The sequence below is a fragment of the Argentina anserina genome, chromosome 6, assembly GCF_933775445.1.
Source record: "Argentina anserina chromosome 6, drPotAnse1.1, whole genome shotgun sequence".
Lineage (NCBI taxonomy): Eukaryota > Viridiplantae > Streptophyta > Magnoliopsida > Rosales > Rosaceae > Argentina > Argentina anserina.
In genome coordinates this window covers 4,785,691-4,802,483 of record NC_065877.1, presented here as the reverse complement: position 1 = coordinate 4,802,483, position 16,793 = coordinate 4,785,691, and the positions used below count along the sequence as shown (strand labels likewise).

General features: G+C 40.1%; 2 protein-coding genes across 2 annotated transcripts; both read left to right on the top strand.

Annotated features, from left to right (window-relative positions):
* Nucleotides 1-2,359: 2,359 nt before the first annotated feature.
* LOC126800280 (non-specific lipid-transfer protein 1-like) lies at nt 2,360-2,882 on the top strand. Its single transcript, XM_050527607.1, has 2 exons — nt 2,360-2,691; nt 2,773-2,882. The coding sequence occupies exons 1-2, from the start codon at nt 2,360-2,362 to the stop codon at nt 2,780-2,782; spliced, it is 342 nt and encodes a 113-aa protein (XP_050383564.1). The 3' UTR covers nt 2,783-2,882.
* A 2,301-nt stretch (nt 2,883-5,183) lies between these two features.
* On the top strand, nt 5,184-6,111 carry LOC126800279 (non-specific lipid-transfer protein 1-like). Its single transcript, XM_050527606.1, has 2 exons — nt 5,184-5,785; nt 5,903-6,111. Exons 1-2 carry the CDS (start codon nt 5,445-5,447, stop codon nt 5,910-5,912), a joined length of 351 nt encoding a protein of 116 aa, XP_050383563.1. The 5' UTR covers nt 5,184-5,444; the 3' UTR covers nt 5,913-6,111.
* The last annotated feature ends 10,682 nt before the right edge of the window (nt 6,112-16,793 follow it).

Below are 16,793 nucleotides of genomic sequence, written 5' to 3'. Positions count from 1 at the left end.
ACACACGCCGCCCTAGGCGGCGGTATCTCCTCCATTGATTTCTCCTCCGATCTATCTCAAAACCTCTCCAAAACAACCACAATTTCACCAACAAGCAATTCAACAATCAAATTAACCAAACCCTTACCTAATTCACGATTTGGGATCGCGGGAGCTCGTTGGAGAGATCAGACCGACTGTGCTCGGTTCTTGTGAGTTGCGTCGTGGCTTCACGGCGACGCAGGAGATCGTGCCTTGCTCGGAGGGAAGTAGTGTCGAGTTGATGAGGACTTTGGAGCCGGCGGTGAGGGCCACGTCGCCCGGAGGAGGGAGATCGGAGGTGAGATTTGCCGAGATAGGGGGAAGCTCGGGGTGAGAGAGAGAGAAAGAGAGAGAGAGGGAGGCGGAGTGAAGTGATAGAGAGAGGGTTTCCGAAAATGGAAACCCTACTCTTAAAAAAATTTCCTTTTATACCCACTTCCAAAATCGGAAACTAACTTCCGTTGTTAATAACTTTCATGTACGACGACCGATTAGAACGCGTGACATGTCCACAAACTCGTATCGACGAGCTCTACAACTTTCGTGAAGGGAATTTTCACAAACGAGCAACGGAATAAAAGTCGATACTCACGTCGCAGAAACGTAACGTTTTTCTAAATCACATTTCCGATAACGTTTCCGTTTTCGATTTCCGACGTCGCAAAGTGAAACAAACACGTTTAATGAATTTCACAACTTTATAAAATTTAAAACAATCTAATAATTTGTTTCGAAAACTCGGGTCATTACAGTTATTTTCTCTTCTCTTCTTCTCTAACGACCAATATAGATGAAACATCATACGAATGTAGTTGAGAAAAAGAGATCGCAATAAGTCTACACCACCAAAGCATATTCTAATTGAGGGATTCTTTCTAACGAGGATCATCTTGTTAATGACTAGTTGAGGACATATGATTCACCCATTTTTCGATCTTATATTTATATTTCGAACGTTTAGTTTATAAATATATATGAGTAGATCATTCCTGTAAATTTTTAATCAAATTAAAAATCACAAAGACATTCATAAATATGATTTACTCATTATTAACTTGAACGGTTTATGTTTAATAATCATGATTCGTTCATTAATTTGATCTACTTTGATATCTTAATGATCACTAAATTAGCTGAAAAGTTTAATTAATAATTAAATAGAATGTCTTCAACTAATTCTCAACAAGATGGTCCTCCTTGAAAAAACTCCATTCAATGTTGAGAAGCCACTCTGAATGTGAAATGGTGAAGGCCGAGTTCTTCCAAAATATGATCAATTATGCAGCTATGATATACATAAGGACCACAATCCATTCATTGGCCCTGCATTTAGGTGGGTGGTCGGCATGGTATGGGGAAAATGTCAAATGCATGGTTGTTGGCTCACTTACAGAGACGCTGTGGTGCACTAATCCACACCACACAATATACGAGTGATTAATCTCCATAGTTGTGAGATCGAGGTGATTAATCGGAAAAACTGTTCAAAGCTGGTAATTTGATTGATAACAGTAAGAATCAGATGTTCCAGTATGGAGGCAATGAATGAGCTAGCTAAAATTCTAACACTACTTCAGAGTTTAGCCGCATCTTACACTGAGATATTATGAACAGATTCAAGGCATCGCTCCCCAACTCCTTTGTTTCAATACTTTAGAACACTATCAGAGATTCACTAATTAAGAGCTCCACTAGCTCATTCGGGAAGTTCTTTTCTCTTTTAATTTCCGAAATGGTTACATTAGCTGAAAATGATCGGACAGTTACATCAGCTCATAAGGAGATGTCAAGTCTGCCAATTAATGCTGCAATGAGCTCAACGACTCAATCGTGTTATCTATAGTTGCTGGCTTGCTACTGGCCGGTGTAGTCACTAGCCAGTAAAAGCTACAGGATCACTTCTCATGAATAATATAATTAAATAAGACCATTTTATAAAACAAGTAGTAAGTCACTGTTACTAACTCGTAATTTTCTTTGTTTGAAACTTCGAATCGTCCCGGCCAACTAATTTCTACTCTCTCTTTCGTTAGTCGATACTGTACGCGAACATTATTAGGGTTTTTGACTGTTGGTAATACCCTAACACATCTTTCAATGGATAATAGCTCACCGTTTTTAGTGCCGCTCATCGTGTCTCGATCTTCTTCTGCATGCGCTCAGGGCATTCAAACCGGGTCTCTACGTCCACCACCGATTCCAATGCATTGGATAGCTAAACGCTGCCACTTGCCACCACCATTTCCCCTATATAAGCACCACCAGCTCCATTCCGATGAGCACACAGTTCACTCAGTGATACTCGAATCATTTTTAACTAAGTAACAGGTCGATCAAAATGGCCGGTACCCTAGCTAAGCTTGCTTGTATGCTCTTCCTGTGCATGGTGGTTGCCAAAGCGGCCATGACATGCCCTCAGATCCGAGGAGGGATGGTTCCGTGCATCAACTACCTCAGCAAAGGTGGGAGCCCTAGTGCGGCTTGTTGCACCAACCTGAAAAACATGGTCAACTCGGCGACGACCACCATCGATCGCCAGGATGCCTGCAAGTGCTTGAAAGAAGCTGCCGGGGCACTTCAAGGGATCAACCCAACCAACGCTGCAAGGCTCCCTTCCAACTGCAAAGTTAACATTCCTTACAAGATCAGTATGAGCACCAACTGCGCCAGGTACCATTCGAAATATCACATTCATATATACATGTAAACTAGCTGCTCGTCTTCCTTATTATCTTTGTATATGTCTTGCAGCGTAAAGTGAATGAAGATCGAGTCGATAATGGAGCATAGCAGGATATGAAGCTAGCTAGTTTAGTAGGCTCATTGAGTAAAGAATAATATGGGAATTGCGCGCGTCCAGATAGGAAGAGTCCATGCACAACTTCAGCGACGTCTTTCGTTATAATTCTCTGCTTTTTTCATGTTTAGCAGTTTCGGATGTATGTCTATTATTTACAAGAAATTTGTATCCTGCTACTTTTGGTTCAGGTGGTTTATCTTTAATTTGTTCTTGCTAGAAGAATCGATCTCTTCCCTTGCTTTCATTACTGATTTGAATTTATACTTTATGTTTGCTTTGGTTATTCACTAGCCACTACAAATGATAATGCCAATACTATATAATTAATTGTAATTATCCTACATGCACAAATTAAAATTGTGGTAAACGGACTGTAGTATTTTCTTGATCAGCCTATCATGCTGACCTTGCGTGCTTAAGGGAAAATAAATTTATTGGAACTGTAACTTATCTCCTCTATTCTTAGTTTCTGACGCAACATAGATCGTACACTATGTGCATGTTAAAAAACATTTACACTGAGGAAAAGTATACATAGTTAATCAGCCGTATTGTTACTTATGGCATGGCGAAAATTGAATAATTAAACGACATCAGATGAAACATCAAGATCATAGAGCCCTGCTTTCGAGGGCTAGTATACTGTGGCAAGGATACGTGTACCGTAGGGCATATCTATTGGAGGAGCCCCATGGCCATCATCTGTCAAGGAAGTTAATGTATTTGCAATATGTGTGTATTTCGTTGAGAAAATTGATGATCTTGAAAGAGGGAAGGCAGATCCATACCATTTGAGTGACATGATCCATATGGCGATTGTTGCGCACCAGTTTCGGCCACAAAACATTTACTTTCGGTTTTACATGATTTTGGACAAGTGATTTCTGGTAGGGATTTCCGGCGCGCAACGTGCATGAACGTACAGATCTACAAGGTAACCAGACCAAGTTTTCATTCTTTAATTTCATGGGACCGAAATCTTAATAATGGTACCTAACTATTTTGCCCATGCTTACAAGTTTGGACAAGGACTTGTTTTGTTCTTCGGTTAGAGCCTTTTTTATAGATGCCACAAACTTTGATTATTTAGCCAACTAAAACCCATATCAAGGATTCTATGTATCGTAATGTACGTACGATCTTGGTTTAAGCTTTGACAATTATGAATTTGACAGGAAATGTTGTTTATGAACTCGAAACTTTGGGTAGGACGATGTTGATGAGATTTTGGCATGAAAAATTACGAAGGGCCCCTAATTTAATTCAATCCTTTGCCGACTATTTTTGGCCTTTTATAAAACCTGAACTCGATCCAGATCTAAGGGGAATTCTCATTTTGTATTTTTATGGCAAGAAAGGATTATAAATTCCACAATACAACTTATACAAGATACAATTAATTTGCATAGTGAAAGTTCTATAATATTTCTTTCTAGAGTGAAATTTTTAGATTTTTCGTCATTCGGTGTTCAAAACTAGCTAGTATTCGCGCCTTAAAGTAGTTGAACGGAATTTTTATTTCGCAAATTTAGTCATGTTAAACACTATATATGTAACACACCCCATTATATATGAGAGCTTAACTAGAGGTTTTTAATTTTCTCTTTGTCATCTGGACATCTCCTTTGTCATTCATTTAAGTGTCCCTTTACGTCAAACGTGTACAAGTCTGAATTTGTTTTTCACAGCATTCAAGGTGTACTTAATTCCCAACTGTATTACTCAGATCATTAATGTCTCTTAAGGATTTAATCGCTTAAAATTAGAGTTTAGAGGTATACAAAGGCATTCAATTGAGTGCAACTGCTGAACTGCCAACAAACTCCTTCCCAACTTGTTACACACGTACAAATTGAATTGTGTTATTCTTTGCTATCGAGCTATATATGATATATAGTTTGATACGTACGTACTAGACCAACTTTATCATATTGAAATGTGACAGATGATGTTTGATTAGGGAGTGGTTGAAAGTTATATCAAATGCCATACTTCACCATCGAGCATGCAATTACCTTATTAGAAGTCCTATAAATGCTTTCATATATCCAAAAGTGTTTCTAACCATTTGATGAAAGTTTACGTGCAAGTAATTTATGTTCAACCGAGCGCTTCCAGGAATTTATAATCAAGCTCATTTACCAAATATTTCAATTTCCTCCTGGTGTAACATGGATATATCATAAAGGGATAGATGCATATACTAACTAATTAGTTGAGTTAGTTCTTAAACAAAGACCTAGCTAGCTAGGATTCTATATATTCATATGATCGAACAATTTGTTATCTTTAAATCAGTATCAGTACATTGACGACTGAAGCTTAAATTTGTCATTACAGGAGAACGTGAATGCAAATTGTACGTTATTGTGTACGACTGAAACATTTTTGCTTTTAATAAACTTTTTAAGTGTTATCATATAAATGCTGTGACTCGGTATGGGGCTAGAAAATTAATTTTGGCAGAATTATTCACTCACACGAGTTAAGCTAGTAAAACTCACCCCACTCCCCTCTATATAAACCCAGCCCGTAGTACCATTCCAACTCACTCAAGCGCCCAACTCTAGTGATCAGAAAACCCATTCCTACACATAATTCCTTATCTTCTCGATAGTGCATTATGGCATCTGCAGTGATGAAGCTTACTTTGGTGGCTCTCATGTGCATTGTGGTGGCCGTCCCCGTCGCACAGGCCATCACTTGCGGCCAAGTGACCTCAAACGTGGCACCGTGCTTCAGCTACGTCAAGAGTGGTGGCGCTGTCCCTGCCGCTTGCTGCAACGGAGTCCGCAAGCTCAACAGCATGGCCAAGACCACTGCCGACCGCAAAGCAACTTGCAATTGCCTAAAGAACGCAGCTGGAAGTATTAAGGGACTTAACCCTAGCCTCGCCGCTGGTCTTCCCGGCAAGTGTGGTGTCAACGTTCCCTACAAGATCAGCACTTCCACCAACTGCAACAAGTAAGCATTGAGCTGCAGAATATCACTTGTTTTCACTTCCTTCATGTTCCATTATTTGTTTACTTTCGTTCTGATGAAGGTCGATGAAGCTAATTTCATGTCTTTTTTGTGGTACAGTGTGAAATGAAGAGCTTGACGGAGTCATTTTTCGGCCCGCAGAGATCGTATCATTATTAACGTGAGAATAAAATTATGGGTGTTTATGAGATCCATTTGAGATTCCTCGTGTGGGAATCTTTAAGTTCTTGTTCTGTATGTCATCTGCTAGGTCACAGCCTATGTAGTTCGTCAATTTAGAATCAATAATAGTACTTCAATTTTAAGGATGTTGCCTCTGTTCTCTTTTTCTCTTATGCTTTCTTCATCACTTACAAGTTACAGCCTTTTCTCCCTCTGTTACTCGTTTGAGCAGATGGGGAAAAATGAAAAGAGTTTATTGAGCTCTATAGAATTTTGCCAAGAAATCCGACTCGCCATCTCAGAAGTTGCAACTAGTTTATCACCGATGACCTGTGATTAAGCAGAGGATCGAACTGAAAGATTATACACCTAACGGTCCCAAATGTAGGCTTGAGCGTAGAATGAACTATGAATTGATGAAAGATTGTTGAATTGAAGAAATTAAACATTTAGAGCCACCTGCAACAGTGCCATAAGCCATGTGTATGTCGGTGTACTGTATGAGGGGTAACAGATGAGTACCTGGGTCTCATAAATACCCATGTTTTAAATGATTTTGGGTAACCAGATAGGTTGCCCAGTGTCTGTCGGTGTACTGCATGAGGGGTAACATATGGGTTGTCTGAGTCTCATGAGTACCCATAGTTTTTAGTGATATTGGGTAACAGATAAGTTGTCCAGTGTCTGTCGGTGTACTGCATGAGAGGTAACAGATGGGTACCTGGGTCTCATGAGTACCCATTTTTTTTAAATGATTTTGGGTAACAAATGGGTTGCCTAGTGTTACATGAGTACGTTTGTCTTTAAATGTTATATGTCATATATCTTTGGTATGCGATGTATGTTATACTGCTGGTTTACTCATACGAGCTGAAAAGCTTACCGGGTTTGTGTTTACAATCTCGGGGCACCAATTCGATGGTGTATGAGATAGTTGTACATGTGGGGATTAACATATTTGGAGGGCTTACTCTGAAGATTTCTTTCTTCTGTTTGTGGTGATGATTGAGTGAATTTTACATTTCCATTGGTTATAATACTGAGGTATAAACTAGTTATGTATTATTCAAGTCGACTGAATCGTGCTGTGGACTCAGATAATTTCAATATAGTTGAGATTGTTTTAGAATTTTCATGGCTTCGAATTCAAATTTTTATCATTCAAAATTTCGGGGCTGTGACATTATATGTTATAAACTCATTTACAAATGGTGTACTTAGACACTTAGTAATCCTGGCATCCATCATATACATTAATTAGCACTAGGTGGTATTAAACTTGTGTCGGTTTCTGGAGAAAGACATGCATGCAGGTCCCCGACTCTCCAGACCAAATGTTCTTCAAAAAAGAAAGAAGAAGAAGAAAAAAAAACTCTTCATACAAATTGAGCTGAATTCCTGCCTCCAACATTTTGCACTAAGCTGTTGCAGACTTGCAACCTCACCTCTTCATTGTGAAGAAGAAGTCGCTGATTGAAAAAACAACAGAAGGTGGGAGCACCTCTAAAGCATTTCATCGAAAACTTTTGCGAGGATCTTCGAGATTACTGATTCGACGGCTGGGTGTCTCTGTTTGCCAATCTGGGTGGGTGTTAACGTAGTGAATTGCTGGAGTGGCTAATCCACTTAGTTAGCTATTTTGTGAGTATTTGAGTGTGGGTTAGTGTTAGCTTGAGCACAAGAAGTATAGTGATTCATCTCCCTCTTTTGGGGTAGACTATTCTACTTGAAGCTAGTAGGTGTAGGCAAATAACCCTTAATTATACAAGTAGAAAAGATCTTTTCTAAATAGGAGGAGGGTTCATTTTATAAGGAACCCTCTCATTTACGTATTTTTTAATGTGAAACAAATGTCTTCAAGGTTTGTTGTGGAGCCATATTGATGAGGCCGGAAATGTGATTTTCCGGTATTGTCTTACCGACATCCAGTTATTGTTAAAAAACTTGTATGATGAGGTACGTTATGGATATTATGGTTGAGTCTAATAGTAATTTATAGATCCGCCTAGAGAGAGATATTTGTCACGACTCCGATATTTCGAGCATGAAACTCGAAAGTCGAAGCATGAAAAACTCTAAAACAATCTCAATAAATCAAAATCATCTTATCGTCACAGCGGATAATCACTGAGTCCATAGTACAACTCAGTCGAATAGATTATTACAACCTAAATTTATAATTCAAGCATTATATCAAATGGAAATGTAAAAATCCTCTCAATCCTCACCACAAAATAAAATAAGGCTACTTCGAAGTCTTCAGAGTCGTACGTCGATTCTGCTAATCCATACATGCGGAACTATCCCCTACACCATCGAATAGTTGCACCGGGATTGCAAAACACAAACTCGGTAAGCTTTGTAGCTCGTATGAGTAGAAAACAAAATACATGCATAGTAATACGAGAGTAAATATTGAAACATCCAATTATAAATGTACTCATGAATCAAAGGACAGCTCATCTGGTTGTTCAATAATATTTGAAAATATAAGTGCTCATGAGAAATCAGGCAGCCCATATGTTTACCCAATTACATTTATAATACGGGTACTCATGAGACCCATGTACTCATCCGTTACCCCTTATGCAGTAGACCAACGGCCATTGGGCAACCCATATGTCACCCAATAATCCAAAAAATGTGGGTACTCATAAGCCGGTAACCCATCTGTTACCTCTCATGCCAGTACACCGGCAGACAGACTATAGCTCTAACTGTATCGTAATTGTCGCCCGGCCAAGGCTAGGTTCCGACATGCCAACATGTCCGAAAACATGTCTGAAGACAACAAAAACGTTTTAACATAACTCAAGTTAAAATCACGTACAAAACAATCATCACATGTTATTGTACAAAACCAAGTGACATGCTCAAATAAATAAATATCGATGCTATAAATAAACTTATTTTGCAAACGGAAATATGACAATACATAATATAGTAACCCATATATATGTATCAATTTTACTAATTATACACATACACAACCCACTATATCACGTACATATCTTAGTTCAATCTTTTTAAATATGTGTAATTATGAATCTCCGCTAAAGGTAGATTCGTAACTGTGAGATTTTACTCACCTTAGTTTCCTGAGCGTATTTCCCACAATACTGAAAGCAATTCATTCACTCGATTAATCGATCACCTAGATTGAAGAAGAAGTGATTAGAAACATTACGTATAACCTCAAATGTCGAAACAATATTAATGTTTTACTGTTCAGCAATGGTCGGTTTTTTTTTACGAAAATATTGTTTACGTAAATTACTATTCACGTATTACTGTTCATATATGTACTATCTACGTATTACTTTTCATATTCGTACTGTTTATGTATTACTATTCATATACGTACTGTCCATGTATTACTTTGCATAGTAAATACAGTCAGTAAATACTAATCACCAATTTACCATTCAAAATTTACTTCACATTTACTGTACGTAAAATACTTTTACATTCACCGTACGTAAAATAATTTTACATTTACTGTTTGTGAATTACTTTTTACTTTCACCGTACAGAAATCACTTTTTTACAAAAAATTACTGTTTGAAAAATCAATGTTCAAGTGCCGCCGCACGTGGCTTGCCCACCGCCGCCCAAATCCCCTCCTTTCCTAACCTTTTTCCCCTCCAAGGCCGTCTCCTGCACCCCTCACTTTCCCTCATGCGCCGCCTAAGGCGGCGGCATGACTCTCCCCTCCTCCAAATCTCCTCAATTCAACCCAAATTTCATTTACAATCATCACAACCATCAAATCGAATGAACCCTTACCTAGATTGAAGCTAAGAAATCAGAAATGGTGCCAGAGAAGCTTGGATCGCCAACGGTGCTCGATTCCTCAAGAGGGTGTGTTGCGGCTCGAATCGAGTCTCAATCACTCGCATGCGGCGTCGGAGGGTGGAGAGGGATGAGAGCCGAGAGCTTGCATCGGCGGGAGCGGGGTTTGAACGGCGGCGGAACTCAAAGGGGCTCGGGTTGTAGTGAGGGCTTCACGGCGGCGAACGAAAGTGTGTCGAGCTCAAGGGTCGCTGCGGTGGACCGTGCGAAGCTTTTGGGCGAGGCGGTGAGAGCCTCGGAGGTCTGGTCGGCGAGATCACTAGCGATGTTTTCTGAGGGAGGGAGAGATCGGGGAGAAAGAGAGAGAGAGAGAGAGAGAGAGAAGAGAGAGAAAGAGGGAGGGAGGCGGGTGAGGGGTTTCCGAAAATGGAAACCATATTCTCTAAAATTTCCATTTTATACCCTTTTCTAAAATTGGAAACTAACTTATGTCGTTAATAACTTTCATGTATGATGTCCGATTAGAACACGTGACATGTCCACGAACTCGTATTGACGAGCTCTATAACTTTCGTGAAGGAAGTTTTCGGAAACGAGCGACAGAGTAAAAGTCGACTCTCGCGTTGCGGAACGTAACGTTTTTCCAATTTAGATTTCCAACAACGGTTCCGTTTTCGATTTAACAAGGTCATGAAGCGAAACAAATGCGGTTTATTAAATTTACAAACTTTGTTAATTTCTAAAAATTCAAATAATTTGTTTCCGAAAAAATCGGGTCATTACAATCTACCCCCTTAAAGGAAATTCGTCCCAAAATTCAAGTTTTCTACTCAACAAACAACTGCGGATATCTTGTCTTCATATCTGACTCTAGTTCCCAAGATGCATCGCCCTCATCATGCTGGTTCCACAACACCTTGACTAGCTCTACTTCTTTCCTCCAGAGCTTTTTTGTGGATCTATCCAGAATACGAACCGGCTCAATAACAAATGTGTCATTTTCTTTCACCTCTATGGAGCTATGATCAATCACATGCAACTCATTTGGCACATACCTTCTCAACATATAAATGTGGAAGACGTTGTAACACCAGACATGCTAGTAGGCAAGGCTAGTCGATATGCTAGTTCTCCTACCTTCTCCAGAATCTCAAATGGCCCAACATACCTCGGAGCTAACTTTTATTTCTTGCCAAATCTTACTACACCCCTCATAGGTGAGACTTTTAAGAACACATGATCGCCGATCTTAAATTCCACGTGTCTCCTCTTTAAGTCAGCATAGCTCTTCTATCTACTCTGTGCGGTACGGATCCTATCTGGAATGATTGAGATCTTCTCTGTGGTTTCTTGAACCACCTTTGGGCCCATTAATGCTTCGTCACCTATTTCGGCCCAACAGATAGGTGACCTGCATGGTCTACCATAAAGAGCCTCATAAGGTGCCATGCCGATGCTAGAATGGTAGCTGTTGTTGTAGGGAAACTCTATCAACCTCATGTGATCCTCACAACTTCCTTTAAAATCAAACATACAAGCTCTCAATATATTCTCCATCACCTGATTCACCCTTTCCGTCTGTCCATCAGTTTGAGGATGAAAAGTAGTACTCATATCCAAGGTAGTACCCAGAGCTTTCTGTAAACCACCCCAGAACTTTGATGTGAAGCATGCATCTCGGTCGGAAACAATAGACACCGGAGCTCCGTGGAGTCTCACTATCTCATCCACATATAGTTTCCCTAGCATGTCCAATGAGTACTTCATTGACACTGGAAGAAAATATGCCGACTTCATCAACCGATCGACAATCACCCATTTTGCATCGTGACCCTTCTTGGACTTAGGTAGTCCAGTCACAAAATCCATATATATATGTTCCCACTTCCAAAGAGGAATAGTCAATGGCTTCAACATGCCAGCAGGTCGTTGATGTTCAGCTTTCACTTGCTGACATGTAAGACACTTTGATACAAATTCAGCCACGTCTTTCTTCATCCCGTTCCACCAGAATTGCATGTATAGATCCTTGTACATCTTGGTGTTCCCTAGATGTACTATATAACAAGATCGGTGTGATGTGCGAAGGACCTCCTCCTTGAGATCAGTACAATCTGGAATGCACAATCTTGTCCCAAACCTCAACCCTCCATCGGGTCCAACTCTCCACTCGGATGGACATTCATCAAGCGTATCAACTACGAGGTCTGCCAACTTAGCTTGTGAGAATTTATCTTGTGCCTGACCATGAATGATCCTTGAGATTAATGTAGGTTGTACAGAGACACTACCAAGAAAGACCTTTAGTTCTCTTCCCGATGGCACCAAGTCAAATTCCGATGCAGTTGCAAGCATAATCCATTTTTGAACGATAAGAGAAGCTATCACACCTCTCGATTTCTTGCTCAAGGCATCGGCCACCACGTTTGATTTCCCAGGGTGATACTCTAATGTGAAGTCATAATCCTTGAGGAGTTTCATCCATCTCCTTTGCCTCATATTCAATTCATTCTGTGAGAATATGTACTTCAAACTCTTATGATCAGAAAAGAGTTGAAATTTCTCACCATACAAGTAATGTCTCCAAATCTTCAAGGCAAAAATAACTGCAGCGAGCTCAAAATTGTGAGCGATGTAGTTCTTTTCATGGACCTTTAATTGTCTAGAGCCATACGCAACCACTCCTACATGCTGCATCAACACACAACCTAAGCCTTGGAGCGAAACATCACTATAAATGACATAGCCGCCCCCACTAGTGGGAATTTTCAACACTGGAGCCGTAGTCAAGCTAGTCTTTAGTTTGTTGAAGGTCTCCTCACATGTTTCTGTCCACACAAACTTGACGTCCTTCTTGAACAACTTGGTCAACGATGATGAAATACTAGAGAACCCTTCAATGACCCTTCTGTAGTAACCTGCCAAGCCAAGGAAACTACGAATCTCAGTAGGGTTCTTTGGACGACACCAACTCTTCACTGCCTCTACTTTTGACTGGTATACTAGTACACCCTCATTTGAGACTACGTGACTAAGAAACTTGACTTCTTCCTTCCAGAACTCACACTTCTCAAGTTTGGTGTACAATCTTGCTTCCTTTAAGGTCTGTAACACCGTTCTCAGATGCTGATGTAGTTTCCGCAAGTATACAGGGTGGATGTAATATAGTATATGGAAGAGAGGGGTTGTCGTTCCCACGAGGATATTAGCCTAATTCAAAGTATGAAAACCTAAATTACTCACTACTAAAAACATTTAAATCAAGAAACACACAAGAACTAAAACAAACAAAGCGACTCTAAATAAAATTGTTCTTATGATTTTTGGATTTTGAGAGACTTGAATATAACAAGAAACTAACTAGAAAACAAAGTTACCAAGTGTGAAAACAAACTAAGTCTAAAGATCAGAAGTGATTATATGATGATGATGAGCCTAGGGTGTCGGAATCAACCACAAACAATCTTATCTACTGTCTGACATAACTAACGGATTCTTTCGATTCTAAAGATAAAAATTCCCGTATCTAAGTCCAGGTACGACACTTAGACCAAGTTTTCCTTACGTATGATACTCTTCAGGTACGACAGAGGTCGTATATCCTAACATGCAATCTATCCATGTACGGCATAAATTTAACACATAGGACTCATTAAGTTTAGAAAACAAGGGAATCATGCAAACCACTACTCCAGTTACGGCAATAATGTAATTCACAATACTTAATCTCAAGAAGCTAAATAGAATTATATTGCAAGTACGCCTCAAATTCTTCTTCTAATAGCTAGATGCAAAGTCTAAAGGTCGCGAATCAATAGAACTTTAACATAAGCAACAAATCATGTAGAGATTAAGAATTTATCTAAAAGAAACTAGCAATCCATCAATTGAATATCAAAACATGTAGACAGTCATGCTAGGGCCTCATCCTAGCCCTAGAAAAGGAGTTTAGCTACTCATGCTTTTTAGAAAACATAGCAAATATATTAAAAACATAAGAAAACTGAATGAATGAGTAAGGAAGGGTTGTGATGGCAGCAACACTTTTTTCTCCCTCTGTTATGGAATGGTCTTCGTCCCCCCTCCCTGTCCTTGTCACAATCTTATATATATAAGCACATCTTTTCCTTCTTGCACAAGGCTTTGATGATTTTGACTCCAATAGGGTATTGCAGTACGGGTTGGACTCCAAAAAAATATGGATTGGGCTCTCATATTTGCTCTTCACAACTACATGACATCAAGTTAAGTAAATGAACCAAAAACATGAAGAACTAGACATAGATATCACGATTACGAGGCCTAAAAGTATAACACATTGTGAACATATCAGATGCACCACACGCTCTTCTTGAGACTTGGAGTATATCAGAATGTTGTCCACAAAAACTACAACAAACTCATCCAAGTACGGGCTAAATATTTGGCTCATCAAACTCATAAAGATAGCCGGTGCATTTGTCACGCCAAAGGGCATGACCACAAACTTATAGTGTCCATACCGGGTCCTGGAAGCTGTCTTCGATATATCTTCTTCCTTCACCCTGAGTTGATGGTATCCGGATATCAAATAAATCTTAGAGAATACCGTAGCCCCTCTAAGCTTATTGAACAATTCATCAATCCTATGCAAGGGATACCTATTCTTGATGGTCACCTTATTCAGTTCCTTGTAGTCCACACATAACCGCAAAGAACCATCTTTCTTATTCACGAACAGAACCGGTGCACCCCAAGGTGAGACGCTAGGTGTAATGAACCCTTGGTCTAATAGTTCATCTATCTGCACCTTCAACTCTTTAAGTTCGTTTTGTTCCAGTTTGTAAGGCGCCTTTGACACTGGTGCCGTACCGGGTACCACATCTATGCAGAAATCTACAACTCTTCGAGGAGGTAACCCTGGTATCTCTTGGAACACCTGACTATACTCAGATACTACCACAATGTCTGCAATAGTTACTTTCTGATCTACAGATTCCACATATGTCAAAACTCATATCCTCGTGGCATTATCTGACTTGAGGCAACGATAACGAAACACTAGTTCTCCGGGCTTATGGAAGAACACTACCATGTCAAAGCAATCAATCAATGCGTGCTACGGCCTCAACTAATCAATTCCTAGGATCACATCATAGGTGTGGTCCGGAATCACTATTAAAGAAGCAGAGAATTCTCTACCTCCAATCACAATAGGACAAGCCTTGCATATTGTCTCCAATTCGATGGACACTCCAAGAGGTGAAGTGACACATAAAGAGTTCCCAAGAGATGTGGGAATCAATCCTAGCATCTTCACTACTGAACTAGCAATAAAAGAATGTGATGCTCTTGTGTCAAACAGTACCCTAGCAAGGTAGTCAAAAATAGATAAAGTACATTCCACTCCTGTATCTGCTGATATTCCTGTCTACCCTACGGGGGTCGGGTGCAGTCTCTAGCCATATGTCCCACTTGCCCACACTTAAAGCAGCCTGCTCTCTTCGATTTCGGACAAGTTGTGGCGTAGTGCCCCATTTCATTGCAAAAGAAACACCTTACAAAAGCTAACTGTCTAACAAGTGCAGTCCTAGTAGATGGCGATGCTGCCATAGCCGGAATCTGGTAATGGGTTCTCGGTCTTTTCCAAGATCCACCTCTTGGTCTTGAGGACCCGTTGCCTGAACTGATTGCCTTGTCTTTTCCTCTAGTATCTCTATTTTCCACATCTCCTCCGTGAGTCTTATTCGCTTGTTCCAAATTCAGGGCACTCTCATACATCAACTCCTTGGTAGACAGACAAAGTGCTGACATGATGGTCTTGTACTCTTGCTTAAGTCCCCGTAGAAATTTCTAGGCTAAGGAGGTTGGACCCATTGGTCTGACAAACCAATACAACTGTGTAAAATGGGCCTCATACTCCCTGACAGTCATATCTCCTTGTACTAGCTCAAGGAACTCAAGTTCTAAATCCTCCTGCACTGTAGCTGGAAAGTACTTTTCTCGAAAGAGTGCCGTGAAACCGTCCCTGGTCAAGGTCTGCCTCGTGCTCTTCCACCAATCCATAGCATCATCCTTTAAGAAGAATGTGGCTATCATCCTTTTCTCTATCTCAGAGCACGCCATCATCTCAAAGTAGGTTTCCATACTCTCAATCCAGTGATCCGCTACCATATGATCCAGGCCCCATGAAATGATGGCACTGACAGACTACTGATGTCCTTCATCAGCTTTAGCACACTACCATCGTCTCTAATAACTGCTGCGGGGATAACCTGTTCTTCCTTTGGCGCTACCTCTTCATAGAGATTATCCACATTGCGGACTCGGCCTCCAACCCTAGCTCGACCTCGGTCTCTCGCCCGTCCTCGGTCTTGTGCACGGCCCTTCTCCAAATTCATCACCTTGAAATATTTAAACACTTAGTCAATACATGTGAAGTCTTGAATCCGAATAAAATAGATCCAACATAAATTAACTTAAGATTTCAGAAAGAAGGTGAATCATCGAAGTATTGTCACAATACTTTACTAGAGGACTAAACCTTATGGCGTGGCTCCTAACACTCTTGCGTACGCAGTGACATATCAATACCGAAAAGCATGTGATGGGGGTCCGTTGCAGTCGAGTCATCTCTCCTGGATGATATTGATAGATCACCAAATACACAACCTACGCTCTGATATCAACTGTCACGACCCCTAAATTTCGAGCATGAAACTCGAAAGTCGAAGCCATGAAAAACTCTAAAACAATCTCAATAAATCGTAATCATCTTATCGTCACAGCGGATCGTAATTGAGTCCATAGTACAACTCAGTCGAATAGATTATTACAATCCAAATTTATAATTCAAGCATTATATCAAATGGAAATGTAAAAATCCTCTCAATCCTCACCACAAAATAAAATAAGGCTACTTCGAAGTCTTCAGCGTCGTCTGTCGATTTTGCTAATCCACACCTGCGGAACTATCCCATACACTATCGAATATGTGCACCGGGATTGCAAAACACAAACCCGGTAAGCTTTGCAGATCGTATGAGTAAACAACAAA

Bases quoted from the DNA above. Each gene is read 5' to 3' on its own strand.
- LOC126800280 (XM_050527607.1), top strand. From the start codon at position 2,360: ATGGCCGGTACCCTAGCTAAGCTTGCTTGTATGCTCTTCCTGTGCATG.
- LOC126800279 (XM_050527606.1), top strand. From the start codon at position 5,445: ATGGCATCTGCAGTGATGAAGCTTACTTTGGTGGCTCTCATGTGCATT.